Genomic DNA, 14,783 nt, shown 5'->3' on the forward strand with positions numbered 1-14,783 from the left:
TCTGACCACCGGTAGGCCGCAGGGTAGACCACATGGTAGGCTATGGCCAACACGAGGGCCTACCCCACGTTTTGTCCACATCCTAATAAAAGTAAGTATATGAGTAAAAACAGAGGAGGATATATGTTTCAACTTGTTTCTGAATGTAGTTTTTAGTTTTGTTCAGACTCAAAATGATTTGGAAACAGTTAACCACAATGACAAAATTACGCGGTTATGAAATAGGAATGCACGATATAATTCATGATTGTTCTGCCATAAATAACGCTCGTTGCAACACCTTTTCAGAAATAACGTGTAGGGTATTAGAAAATAAGAGCCTAGTTACTCAGGCTTCCGTGGAGACGCCCGAGTCTGAAATTTCAAGCCGTTTTAATCGCCAAAAGGGGGTCATGGTCCCAGGCGTTCCTTGCGTAAATTAGAGACCTTGATTAAGGAACCACAGTGGGAAAACAGGCTTTTTAATGTGGATTTCAAGTTACTGTATAGCTTTTATTTGTCAACAAAATACAAAAGTAAAGCAATTGTTTTCTCTTCTAACATATGAAGAAAGTCATTCACCTGCAATGAAACAGACAGAACACATTTGTGGTGTGAATAATCTAGTAGGGGAAATTAATAATATCATTCAAAATAAGCAAGAATGTCAGATTTTGGAATATGATATACAATTTATTTGCTGTTCATGTAAAATTACTGAACTTGAAAGGAAATGCGTCATGAGAAAACACAGGCAAAAACACATGTCATTCAAAGGTTATAAAAGGAAAATTCCCATGTCAGGCTGTAGTGAACAATATGTATGTGGATGAAATACCCACAGAACTATCCTCACCAGAAAAACTACAAGAAATACTAATAGCTCAATGCATAGTATTTGAGAAGATTGTGGTCATGCCTAAAGGAGAACAGAGAAAAATTAAAGGTGCAATATGCAATGTACCTGTAGAATGTGAGCAGACACGTAATCAACTCCCTCGTCCACCAGACAGATCTGGTATAATAATCATAAAGTTAAAAAGAAAGTTACAATTTAGAGGACATGGTTATTTTCAAGCAGTATGACCAGAGTTAATACAGCAAGGTCTTCACTGGCTCAAAGTACACATAATCCATTGTACAAAGATATAGTAATTGTAATTAACAATATTGATAGCAACATCACAGCTTTACAAAATGAAGCAGATGATAATGATACAAATCAACAAGCTACATGTACATCAAACAATGTAACAGCAGATAGTGATCCTGCATTGGAGTATGATGCAAGAGAAAATGATCAATTAAATAGTAACGAAGAAGAAAATGATGACCCCTTAGAGCCCCAGTATGCGACACATGCTTAGAGTCAATTATACCAAACTATCCAGTTATTACAGATAGTGGGAAGTCAGCAGGAAATGAAGTCTACAGTATAGTATCAGGAGAAAACAAACATCCTGTCTTATTTATGGTTGACAAACAATGCGAAGAACTAGCATTTCCAGTATTGTTTCCCAAAGGCAGGTATGGGTACACAGCAGAACGACAAGTTACAATTTCACCAGTGAAATATTTTAATGCTGGAATTTTACATTACATTGGAAGGTTTGCCACAAACCCTGAATACCTCTTTATTGCACAATTATTCATAATTGAACAAAAGAAAGTATCAGATAGTATAAATATTGCTCTAAAGAAGGTTGATGGGCAATCTGGCACTGCTTCTCGATTAAGAGCCAATCCTCAGAGATTAGTAAACCTTATTGTCCAAGATCAAGCATATTTATTTCTGAGGCAAATACCAGGAACACCACCATACTGGCAAAAATTCATGTATGAAGTAGTTGCAATGGTTAAACAACTTGGCATTCCAACATGGTTTATGACATTGTCTTAAGCTGATTTACAGTGACACGAACTCAACCGGGGCCACCCAACGTTTTTTAGCCAATCACAAGACGAGTTTAGAACAAAAAAATTGAAGTTCGTTCATCAGCGGATCAATCACTATAAGGGTCAAATTTCACTGTTCGTTTGACTAGATCAGATGTGAAGGTATGCGAAAGCTTATAGTTTTTTTAGAGCAAAAAAAAAAATTTTTTTTTTCATTTCTATTACGGTAAAGGTGAATAAATATTTACCGAATGGCGGCCGGTAATTTCGAAGACTAAACTGACTAAAGTTAAATTTACCAAATTGCGGCCGACTCACTTTATACAATATATTTTCCGAAACACGGCCTGGAATGCCGAAGGCGAGAGCTTCTGTAATTTATTGAATATTGCGGCCGCGAATTTTGAACACGAAACGGGCTCGATCAATGTAAATAAATATATCAAATTACGGCCGGCTAAACCTCAAGGCGAAACCGGCTCAACACAAGTATATTTTTAAAACATCATTGAAAAACGGCCGTATCTACAATTTTACCGGGAATTTTAGTAACCAATCACAAGGACAAAGAAAATTTCAAATTTAGTCTTTGCATGTATTACCGGTGGTTGATTCCGTTTGCGTTGTAGTTTGAAAGTCGGGAAGTATTTCAAACATTTACTGATTTGAGGTAAAACCGTTTCGTCTTCAAAATCTCAAGCCTTGTCAATTCCGCAAATACATTTGTATTGAGTCCGTTTGGTCTTCAATATTCCCAGCCGCATTATTCCGTAAATTATATAAGCTTTCATCCTCGACATTCCAGACCGTGTTTCGAAATATATATTTTATAAGTTAACTCGTTCGTAATTTAGTAAATTTCTTAAGTCTGAGTCCCTTCAGTCTTCAAACTTCCCGGCCCCAAAATTCGGTAAGTTATACAAGCTTTCTTCTTCAAAACTCCATACCCTATTTCGAAAAATTTTTGTTATAAAACTTTACTCAGCCGTAATTTGGTAAATTTACGTTGGGTTCGTTCAGTCTTCAAAATTCCCGGCAGCAATACTCGGTAAATTATACAAGTTTTTGTCTCCAACATTCCAGACCGTGTTTCGAAAAAGAAATTTCATTGGTTTACCCAGCATTATTCGTTACTTACGTACGTTGAGGCTGTTCAGTCTTCAAAATTACCGGCAGCTATTAGGTAAATTTTTATTCGCTTTTACCGTAAACGAAATAAACAACATATTTATTTCACCGTAAAAAACTAGAAGCTTTCGCATGTCTTCACATCGACTCCAGTCAAACGAGCAGTTTAATTTGACCGCTGATGAACGAACTCCCATTCTTTTGTTCCGTACTTGTCTTGTAATTGGCTAAAAAACGTTGGGTGGCCCCGGTTGAGTTCGTTTCACTGTGCGATGGCCTGAGCTTTTTCAAGTATTAGCAAGAATAAAAGTCAATGATCCAACTGATGAACAAGTTGATTCACTGTCTTACAGTGAGAAGTGTCAAATGCTCAATCTTAATCCTGTTGTAGTTGCTAAACACTTCCAGAACAGAGTTGAAACATTATTCACTGAAGTGTTGCTCACTAATACTAAACCGATTGGTAAAATAATGTACTAGGTTCTTCGTATTGAGTTTCAGATGTGAGGGAGTCCCCATTTACATGCCCTTATATGGTGTGACGACTGCTCCAAGCTAACCCATGACAATAAATAAGCATAATTATATATAGACTACATAGATAAACATGTAGAGGCTTACTTACCAAGTTGGGAGGAAGATGCTGAACTGCATGACTTAATAGTAAAAATGTACCAGAAGCACAGCCATTCTAAAACCTGTAGAAAATACAAGAACATTTAATGCAGAATTAACTTTGGTCAATTTTCTACGAATTCTACTCTTGTTGCAGAACCACTATGCAATGATTTGGATGAAACTAATAAAACTAACATTTTGGAGAAACAAAAAGAAGTCCTTTCCTTGGTAAAACAGCAAATAGATGAGGTACTAAATCCAAGTAAATCTAGCTATGATTCCTCACTAACTCAGCATGATATTTTCAACTCTGTTGGTATTACAGAAGAACAGTATTACTCAGCACTAGCTGTTTCACCAGGCTCTAATTATGAGTTCTCATTTAAAAAGACCTGTATGCCTGAACTCCGGCTAAGGAAAGTTTTCCCTGCAACATTATTTGTTGAGACTGACTTAACAGACAAAAACAAGAACTTAATGACCTAGATGATGACAGTACAGAGATATTCTAATCCAACGTCATTGAATGCTACTGTATTCCTGCTGTAGATAACCTTAGTCTCACACAATTTGCAGCTTATTACTACAAGGACTATAGAAAAGAAAACAGTGAAACTATTGATGCACAACCAGAAGTGCTTCCAGATCACATTTTTGAAATACAACATAGTAATAGCAGTTTTAGTGATTCATCATATTTGCCTAAAAAGATATCATTGATGAATACTAATGAAACTATGAAAAGTACAAAAGTCAAAGCCGTTATCAGATATCATAGACCAATTAAAAGAAAACAACCTGAACTGTTTTTTTAATTTCCCATGCACGAGATTACTGTGTGGTGGATGTCCTCCCCTGGGATGGGATGGGTGGCTGTAAGATTGGCCCTGAAAAGCCCCATGGATGTGGGAGTGGTCAACTAATGTATGTATGTATCTACTTATGCTATATTACCTACATCCTCCGAGACCCAGGGACTGAGTCAATTTCAAGTTAGGGCAGGAAGAGCCCCTGGGGACATTGCCTTACAAAACTAGTTCCAAACGGTCGCAGTCGTTCTGCCAGCTGATTGGTGCCAGAAAATCTTTGTGTTTTTTCTGCCCAATCAGAGTGAAGTGAGCTTTAGAGTTCTTTCGTGTGTTTTAACATGGACATATACTAGTAGCTGAGTTGCTAACTATGTTTGTTTGGACCGTGCTATGGAGATTTGCTGGAGGTGAAAAGTTTCAGTCTCAGCACACAATGTAAGAGAAATCGATCAGATTGTCCGCGAAAATCTTACCGGAAATTATACTAAATACTTTCGCAGGTATCACTAGAGAACGTGTTTTAAAGTTTGCGAGGTTTGTATACGACACGATGGCAATCCTCAGAGATTTAAGTGAACCTTATTGTCCAACATCAAGCATTTTATTTCTGAGGCAAATACCAGGAACACCACCATACTGGCAAAAATTCATGTATGAAGTAATTGCAATGGTTAAACAACTTGGCATTGCAACAAGGTTTATGAAATTGTCTTGAGCTGATTTAAGATGGCCTGAGCTTTTTCAAGTATTAGCAAGAATACAAGTCAAATCTAACTGATGAACAAGTTGATTCACTGTCTTACAGTGAGAAGTGTCAAAAGAAATGCTCAATCTTAATCCTGTTGAAGTTGCTAAACACTTCCAGTACAGAGTTGAAACATTCTTCACTGAAGTGTTGCTCACTAATGCTAAACTGTTTGGTAAAATAGTGTACTATGCTCTTCGTATTGAATTTCAGATGGGAGGGAGTCCCCATTTACATGCCCTTATATGGTGTGACGACTGCTCCAAGCTAAACCATGACAATAAATAAGCATATATAATATATAGACTACATAGATAAACATGTACAGGCTTACTTGCCAACTAAGGAGGAAGATGCTGAACTGCATGACTTAATAGCAAAAAAGTACCAGAAGCACAGCCATTCTAAAACCTGTAGGAAATACAAGAACATTCAATGCAGATTTAACTTTGGTCAATTTTTTTACAAATTCTACTCTTATGTATATGTGCACGATCCTTCGCAGTAAAGCACTATTTAAGCATTAGTGAAAATTAGACCTGAAAAAAATTCAGGCCTGTACGAGATTCGAACCACTGACCTCTGCGATACTAGTGCAGCGCTCTACCAATTGAGCTAACAAGCCAACTGGGAGCAGGCCATCAAATTAATTCGACATAAACCCGTAGATGATAAATCAAACAACAAACATATGAAGTACATATATATGAACTGCGGTTATGAAACGTATATGTGCACGATCCTTCGCAGTAAAGCACTATTTAAGCAATAGTGAAAATTAGACCTGAAAAAAATTCAGTTCTGTACGGGATTCGAACCACTGACCTCTGAGATTCTAGTGCAGCGCTCTACCAATTGAGCCAACAAGCCAACTGGGAGCAGGCCATCAAATTAATTCAACATAAACCCGTAGATGATAAATCAAACAACAAACATATGAAATACATATATATGAACTGCGGTTATGAAACGTATATGTGCATGATCCTTCGCAGTAAAGCACTATTTAAGCAATAGTGAAAATTAGACCTGAAAAAAATTCAGGCCTGTACGGGATTCGAACCACTGACCTCTGCGATACTAGTGCAGCGCTCTACCAATTGAGCTAACAAGCCAACTGGGAGCAGGCCATCAAATTAATTCGACATAAACCCGTAGATGATAAATCAAACAACAAACATATGAAATACATATATATGAACTGCGGTTATGAAACGTATATGTGCACGATCCTTCGCAGTAAAGCACTATTTAAGCAATAGTGAAAATTAAACCTTGTTGCAGAACCACTATGCAATGATTTTGGAGAAACAAAAAGAAGTCCTTTCCTTGGTAAAACAGAAAATAGATGAGGTACTAAATCCAAGTAAATCTAGCTATGATTCTTCACTAACTCAGCATGATATTTTCAACTCTGTTGGTATTACAGAAGAACAGTATTACTCAGCACTAGCTGTTTCACCAGGCTCTAATTATGAGTTGTCATTTAAAAAGACCTGTATACCTGAACTCTGGCTAAGGAAAATTTTCCCTGCAACATTATTTGTTGAGACTGACTTAACAGACAAAACAAGAACTTAATGACCTGGATGATGACAGTACAGTGTATATTCTAATCCAACATCATCGAATGCTACTGTATTAGACCAGCCCCTATTCCTGCTGTAGATAACCTTTGTCATACACAATTTGTAGCTTCTTACTGCAAGGACTATAGAATAGAAAACAGTAAAACTATTGATGCACAACCAGAAGTGCTTATAGATCAGATTTTTGAAATACAACATAGTAATAGCAGTTTTAGAGATTCATCATATTTGCCTAAAAAGATATCATTGATGAATACTAATGAAACTATGAAATGTAGAAAAGTCAAAGCTGTTTTCAGATATCATAAACCACATAAAAGAAAACAACCTGAAGTGTTTTTCCATCATCTACTTAATGCTATATTACCCATGGAGGGATGAATCTAACTTCCTTGGAAGTGATCACAAATATGTGTCAAAATTCAATGAACTAGGAGTACAAGACACTGTAGAACATAACAGAGCAATCTTTGAACCTGACTTAGAAGCAGTCACAGAAGCACTAGAATGGCTACGAAACAACCATGGCACTGTCACACATTCATATGACCCTATAAATATCAAGAAAATGCTGATCAACTACAACTAGAATTCCAAGATGAATCATCAGCGGATGAGGTATTTAATGAACAAGTACCCTCACAGCTTGCTGCAAATTCTCAAATTACTGAAAATTGTGGTCCATCAGCAATAACACTGTATAATCAGCCAACGGAAATATCTGATGACAAATTGCGTCAATCAGTTAGATCATTAAATAACATGCAACGCAAAGCTTACAACAGGGCACTTTCGTGGACTAGAAATAAACTGAAAAACCTCAACAGTCTGAAGTCACAAAATGTTGAACCAATTTATCTGTTTATAACTGGATGTGGTGGTTCTGGAAAAAGTCATTTGATTAAAACAATATACCACACTGTTGCAAAAATGTAATAAATAATTATGCTTCAATAAATCCTGAGAAACCAACAGTCTTACTAACGGCACCTACTGGAGTAGCAGCAATAAACATTGATGGTACAACCATATAAACATTGAATAATCACATAACAGAGAATTTACAACCATTTACACTGTTAAAGCAAGATCATGCTTCAGACAGATTCTCTAGTTTAGCACTATGTGCTAAAAACAATATAGAAATCAAAGAATAGGAATATTTTCCAGCCATTAATGTAATTAAGTTTCTCCTTGTTAATCATATTACTGACATAAGCCAATCTGTTATTTTACTTTACAGAAAGCACACCTCTAACATCTTACAGTCACCATGAACTGTAGTTTTACAAAAATTCCATACATTTCTAGTAAAAAAGCCCATGAAGATCATTTCATGGCCCATGAATACTGCAAAATGAAGATTCATGGGGTTATTTTAAGCCCTGAATTTTCCACGAATTAGAGGCAAGTCTACTTTCATGACCCATTAATTTCCCCTGAAAGTCGCCAGAATGAATTCCATGACCCATGAATTTCTTTAAAAGCCTACTTTTATGACCCATTAATTTCCCCTAAAAGTCACCAGAACGAATTTCATGCCCCATGAATGGCAATCAAATAATTCCAAGAAATTCTCAATACCTTGAATGTAAAGGTTTTAAGACAAGGAGTAATTTGAGAGGCTTAAAACTTTGTTTTGATAAAAGTATACTATACAAAATGTACCAAGAGATATACATACATGTACATATGTTTATCATTTTAGTAAATCTTAACATGCGATTGGCTTGTGTTATTTCTCACCTTTGCCGTAAACACAACTCGATTCAGGGTTTCAAGTCTTTGTTTCCTCGACAACTTTTGGCCACAGATCGTTCATTTGTTGTACGTTCGATTCTTCTCGATTATTTTTGCATAGAGTGCGTTCACATCATTATTTATATCATCTTCAAAAGATGGATCCAAGGATAATCCATCGTCCACAAGCTGCGAACCGTTCAGAAGAATGCCACTCAGTTCGATCGAAGGTTGTTTCGATCGAAGGTCGTTTCGAACGATAAAGTTGAGACGGCAATAGGGGCCTCTCTTTATTAGCAATCAGCGGACTCTCTTTATTAGCCAATGACAATTCCCAAAATATCCACGTGATCAGACCCGTGATCGAAAACAAAGAAAATTCCATTTGGCGCTGATCTTTGAATGTGCTTTTCATCAGTTAATCGCTCGTGCGTTAAGCTATTTCCTTTCTCGACTGTTTTGCTTAATAGAACATCTCTAAAGATGGGTTTTACCGTTGTTCAATGGGAAAACAAGAAAAGCGTGAGTGGTATATATGAAAAGCAAGTCGTTGGTACCGTGGAGTTAAAAGCAGGGACAACAGTTCACATATCGACTGGCCGGTACAAGGGTCGAGCGGCCGTTTATAAAGCTACCATTTTGAAAGTTTGTGGTGAGTACAAATTGCAATATTCTGTACGTGATCAAGACTGAGAATCGAATCGGTCAATTGCATGCCACAATTTCTTAAGCTTACACTTTACAATGAAGTAAATCTATCAGTAAGCTGAAGATTTCAGGATTATTTTAGTCACGTTTGACAAGCTGCCAGCCCAGCAAAAAAAGACAAACAGCTCCTTAGTCTGCAGTTTAGGATAACTTCATTACAATTTATTGTTACAGTTGCAACAAGATTTTAATTAAAAAATCAACTATTCAACTGTAACTAAGCCCTTCACTACCAACAGTGTTAAGTCAAAATTGAGTAGAAATCTTTGAATTTCTATTTGCAGAATCAACAAAAACAAACAGTATAACATGAAATTGCTGCTTGACAGCTTACATTTGAATTTTAGCACACAAGGATGTTATTGTATTGCAAGCATACAGCTAATTATACACTGTTGTATTATCTTTGGTGCAAGTAAAGTGGAGACTTTTTTGGCTAAACTTCAGAATACCCGGCCACATGTCATTAAATAAGAATAGTGTCTATTGTGTTATTCCTCATTCTTCAAAGCCTCCCGACACATATAAATGAGGTGGACGAGTATTCTGTAGTTGCTCCACTTTTTCATTCCAAATTCATGGGGTTTCCAAGGAATTGTCCTGGTGCTTGCATATTCCCAAGAACCCCATGAAAACTAACTGGCAATTAACTTTCATGTGCCATGAAAATGCCATGCAGAGGTCATGAAAGTTCAGGGAAAATTTTCATGGTCAATGAATTTTTTACATATTCACAGGATATTCATGGGTCATGATTTGCTACAACCCATTAAAACCTAGTGAATTTTGACACCATGATTTCTTTTGACATGAAATTCATTGGTTTTTCAGTACCTCTGGAAAGGCCATGAAATGCAATTTTCATGGGTATTTCATGGCTTCTAGGTCACCTTACACAACATTTCATGGGTCATGAATATTAAAATTATTACAGGTTTTTCCTGGGATTTTTCATGTCTTTTTCATTAGAAGATATTTAATTAGTGGAGTAATCCAGTAGGGGTCACATGAAGACATCATAACTCTCCTCGCCGGGAAACACTTATCCCTAAGATTTTGCAGTTCCCTGTTTAATATGCAAGTTGCTACTTCAACATCTGGAGCATTGATCACAGGTGTCCAATCAAAAAGTTCTAACTCTGAGGTAAATTTAATCTTGTGATGCTCTCTAAAATCTCTTAAACAGCATTTAGATCGAATTGGTTTCATTTTATTCCCCGGAGGAGGTATCGCGCCCCAGAACCATTAGCTGAAGACAACTACGGGAAGCAAATAAGGTATGTTTTGAAATATCACACACAAATAGAAACAACAAGAACAGCAAATCACCAAAAAAAAAAAAAAAAAAAAAACTCAGGGTCAGCCTTAATTGCTTGGTATCACCCTGGTCTATGGTAATCGCTTACTTCCTTATTATAAAGATATTGTTAAATTAATGTGAAGAAGATAAAGAAAAGGCTAACTCTCATGCTGTGTTAAAATTGTTCTCATCTTTTTGACTTGGCATTAAACCGGGCGTGAAAAAAAAAAAAAATTATTGTACAAATCTCTCTTGGCAACAACAATTTGAAAAAAACTTGGTGTTTATTGGATTGGATAATAAGTGACTTAAGTCCGTAAAATATATGTTCGTTACTGACCAATCGTGAGGTCAAGATGGCTGGATATTGGCCGAGTTCTTTTGTTGCGTTTTTATGGACGCAAAATGGAACAAGGGATTTAAGTGGATAATCCAGAGTGGGCAAGATGGGTCCATCTTCCTGCTTGGGTAGCCAAGCAATGAAATATTTGATAAGGGACAAGTACCACATATTATCAGTGACAGTAGGGCTCATCTGCTTTCAGTTCCTTTAATTCATAAAGGACATTTAAAAAATAAAACGTAACTATGAAATAGTAAGTCTTTATTTAGAGCGTTCCTTCCAACTTCTTTGCAACCGAATATAATGGGAATGTCGAATATCTTATGCATTTATTGGCATATTTTGTGTTTATTGCATGTTGGGTTTTTTTCCTTTGACTTTAATTTTGATTCTGATTATAATCATATGATTTGTCGTGCGTTCCTCTTTGTTTTTGTTTTTTTTTTTTCTTTATTTTCGTTTCTTCGTCAGAGATGTTCGTCAACCTCTGTCACAAGTACGTTTAAGTATTTCTGTGTCCCTTGGAGCTGGACAGATTATCTTTCTTGTCGGGATAAACGCCACCGAAAACATGGTGAGCTGCGTGTTCCCACATTCACTGACGAAATTTTTTTTTATTTATTTTCACAGCCGGGTAATGTACTCCTGTGTTCTTTCTTTCTTTTTTGCAGACTGCCTGTATCACAGCAGCAGCTCTTTTGCAGTATTTCCTGATGGCCGCTTTCTGTTAGATGCTGGTCGAGGGAATTTATCTCTACCTGTTTGTTGTAAAGGTGTACAATATCAACACCAAGACACACAGGTATCACGTCATGTCATGGGGTATTTATGAATATTTACCGCCTTATTTGGTATATGATTCCCCAACATACATTACATTCTTCTTTCTCTCTATTTGAAGGCCTTCCAATCGTCTTGGTGGCCATTTCACTGGGCATCGTTTCTGGAAAAGATGGACTCCAAAACTACACCAGTGAGAAATAGTAAGAAAATCATTAGCTTCTGCCAGGGATTGTAGATGGTTTGAAAGAGATACCGTTTCATCGGCTGGAATTATATTAATTTTCTTTCATTACTTTTTTGCCTTTCCTTTGCTCCAGTTGCTGGTTGTCTTCGACTAATAAGCTGATCTGGATTTTTTTGGCATTAATATCGGAACCGTAAGTTTGTAACTCATATCATATGATGATTCGTATATTGGAACTTTTTCTTTGTCACACATTCGTGAACAATTGACTTTCGTGTTTATTTTGATCCGACGTCCATTTTCCAATATAAAGTTTAATTTTTTTAATTTTTTTTTCAGCTCAACATTTTGATACTTGTACGAGCTATAAGGGAGATTACTACGCTTATAGAACCATTGGCGGAAGACAACTACGGCAAGCAAATAAGGTATGTTTTGAAATATCACACACGAAAAAAAAAAACCACCAAATCAACAAAAAAACAGGGCATAACAACAACAACAAGAACAAAACAAGCTAATGGAAGTTTGATAAATATATGTTTAAGTGAAACATGCAAATAAATATACATGCATTCCTCCAAGCAATGCAATTTTTAAAATTGCGTTCTCGTTTTTCCTAATTTAAACGAGTTTTCCAATTTAGTTCCTCGGCTTCTCCTTGCGGATCATTGAGGTTCGCGGAGAAACAAAATTCACTGTTTCCCCCACGGTCGGCCTAATATCTTGGTATCACCTTGGTCTATGATACTCGCCTACTTCCTTTTTATACGGAATCTGTGGGTTATCTAAATTTGATAAATTAATGCGAACAAAATTAAGGAAAGACTAACTCCCATGCCATGTTGCAATTGTTCTCATCTTTTAGACTTGGCGTTAAAGCGGGCGTGGTGATGATTCCCCTGCTGGGTGTCACGTGGCTGTTTGGTTTTCTGTCACCATTACACAAAGTTTTCACCTACATTTTTACCATCCTCAACTCTACGCAGGTTAGCGTTAATTTTGTGATTTATGAAATTTAATTCATCACACTAGAAAGTACTGGTGTACAAATCCCTCAGCTTTCATGGTTGTACATTTTAATTATTGCGGGATCGAATTGGTCCTAAAAAAGGATAAATAACATGAGGAGAAGGGAGAAATTTGTAATTAATCTCTATTATCATTTATGGTAAAGAATCTCCATCTAGTTTTTATGTCATCTATTGTACATAACTGATCAACGTTTTGATACTACTACTACATATACCTCAAAGCTTGGGGGCAACTGACCCTTATTATCGAGAAACTGCACTAGGTTGCCGAGAATGCATAATTTTCCATCGCTTTATAGGATGCGGAGAGAACAACAGTCAGCTACGCGTATTTTGAACTTTTCGATATTGCCAAGAAAACAAAGCGCGATAGAACTTTTTAATATAATTTTTGGAGAAAGGTTTATCTAAAGAGTACTGTAGGAATAATAAAATGAACTACAAAATTCTGCAACTCTCGGCAGTTTCTCGATATTTACAGTCAGTGGCTCTTAAATTATTAAATTAAACTTGTTTTGATTTTTTGTTTTGTTTTCCTTTTCATAGAGGTGGCTTGACGTAATGTTTGTCAACGTCCAGATTAGCATATTGGAATGACGACGAAAACTTTAAAAAACTCAGTTTTTCAATTCTCAATCGCTAATTTCTTTTTAGCCTAACCTGGTTATACTAAAATTTTTTGCGTGTGTAAATGCAGTATAATTTAAATTAAATTATCAAAGAAATTCTAAATCGCTCTCAACTCTTCACACAGTAAAAAAAAAACAAATAAAAAATAAAAAAAAAAAAAAAACCTTAGTGATTTTTAGAGCATTTTTCTGTCTTAGGGGTTCCTGATTTTTGCTCTACACTGTGTGCGAAACAGCCAGGTGAGATGAGCTTTTAACAGATATGGGTTTTTCGGATAAATAAAGTTAGATACATTAAATTTACTGCATTGAATATATCAGTACTAACTACACAATTGACATTGTTTTCGATTGTCATTAACAGATTCAAGAGCGATTGAAAAGAAAGCTGAACATTGTTTTTCCATCTACATAGATCGGAAACTCCACTACGAAGGGCTTACAATTCAATCCAAGTGTTTTTGGCGATGAGGGGGCAGTTGAGTTGTAGTCTTGCCATAAATTTGAACTGAAATAGTATTTCAAGCAGGCTGCCACTAGCTGTCAAATGTTTAATGCAATCGTCAGTTTTAATCTGACGTTAAAGTCAGTTCGTTTTGCTCGGTTCGTTGGCTGTCGGAGTAGCTCGTTTGTAGTGTGACAGTCACTACTGGCTTTAGTTACGAAGATTCTATACCAAAGCAAGCCAGCTTTTCAAAGTCAGTAATCCTTGAGATCGTTCAAAAATTGATTAAACGCAGAAAGGCTTAGTTCCATTTTTAATCGTTGATATAAAGTAATATTTAGACTTATGCTAAACTAGTCGAAGAAAATTGTAGATTTATTGGTAATATCTAATCAGAGGCCAGTTGTCATCCCTTAAATTAGAGGTCAGGGCTTAATTGTTACTTGAATGATATTTTTCCAAACGGTTTAACGCTACTCTCGACATGTTGTGCCCTCGTCTAATGCATTTTGAGACTTAGTTGTTTTTAAACAGTATTGTGTTTGTTTCTAGTCGTCTTTTGATTTTGAAATCATTAGTACTATTTTTCTATTTTTTGGTTAGCTTTTTTGAAATCTTCAGTGCCAAATGTAAGCTCTTCTTAAACAATGGTACAGTATTTAACCCTTTAAGTAATGAATAAGCTCAGAACCTCTTGTCAAACAGTTTGTCGTTATGTAGTAATAGCAGCTATAGGAAAGACTTAAAGTTGAAAAACAAATGAATAAATAATTGAGAATTTAAAGGAAACCTTTACTCTTTTTAGAAATAAACTATTGAAATGTTTCAAATGTACTTCTCAACGAAATTGTCA

The 14,783-nt window shown here is 36.1% G+C and overlaps 1 protein-coding gene and 1 long non-coding RNA gene across 11 annotated transcripts in view; one reads left to right on the forward strand and one right to left on the reverse strand.

The window, feature by feature from the left end:
* Positions 1-445: 445 nt before the first annotated feature.
* The window catches only part of LOC148736978 (uncharacterized), a 323,637-nt gene continuing 309,299 nt past the window's right edge, over positions 446-14,783 (reverse strand). For 2 of the 10 annotated variants that reach the window (XR_015997228.1, XR_015997227.1), the window contains exons 2-5: positions 5,510-5,586; positions 3,629-3,701; positions 944-994; positions 446-561 (exon numbers count right to left, since the gene is read on the reverse strand). This is a non-coding gene — a long non-coding RNA (uncharacterized LOC148736978). The other 8 variants (XR_015997214.1, XR_015997220.1, XR_015997217.1 and 5 more) reach the window with 8 other exon arrangements.
* On the forward strand, positions 8,907-14,719 carry LOC148736979 (adhesion G protein-coupled receptor E1-like). The gene is made up of 9 exons (XM_088749220.1): positions 8,907-9,156; positions 10,399-10,489; positions 11,327-11,489; positions 11,757-11,838; positions 11,981-12,015; positions 12,162-12,250; positions 12,691-12,811; positions 13,684-13,725; positions 13,850-14,719. Exons 1-9 carry the CDS (start codon positions 8,907-8,909, stop codon positions 13,898-13,900), a joined length of 924 nt encoding a protein of 307 aa, XP_088605346.1. The 3' UTR covers positions 13,901-14,719.

The sequence above is a fragment of the Stylophora pistillata genome, chromosome 2 (assembly GCF_964205215.1).
Source record: "Stylophora pistillata chromosome 2, jaStyPist1.2, whole genome shotgun sequence".
Classification (NCBI taxonomy): domain Eukaryota; kingdom Metazoa; phylum Cnidaria; class Anthozoa; order Scleractinia; family Pocilloporidae; genus Stylophora; species Stylophora pistillata.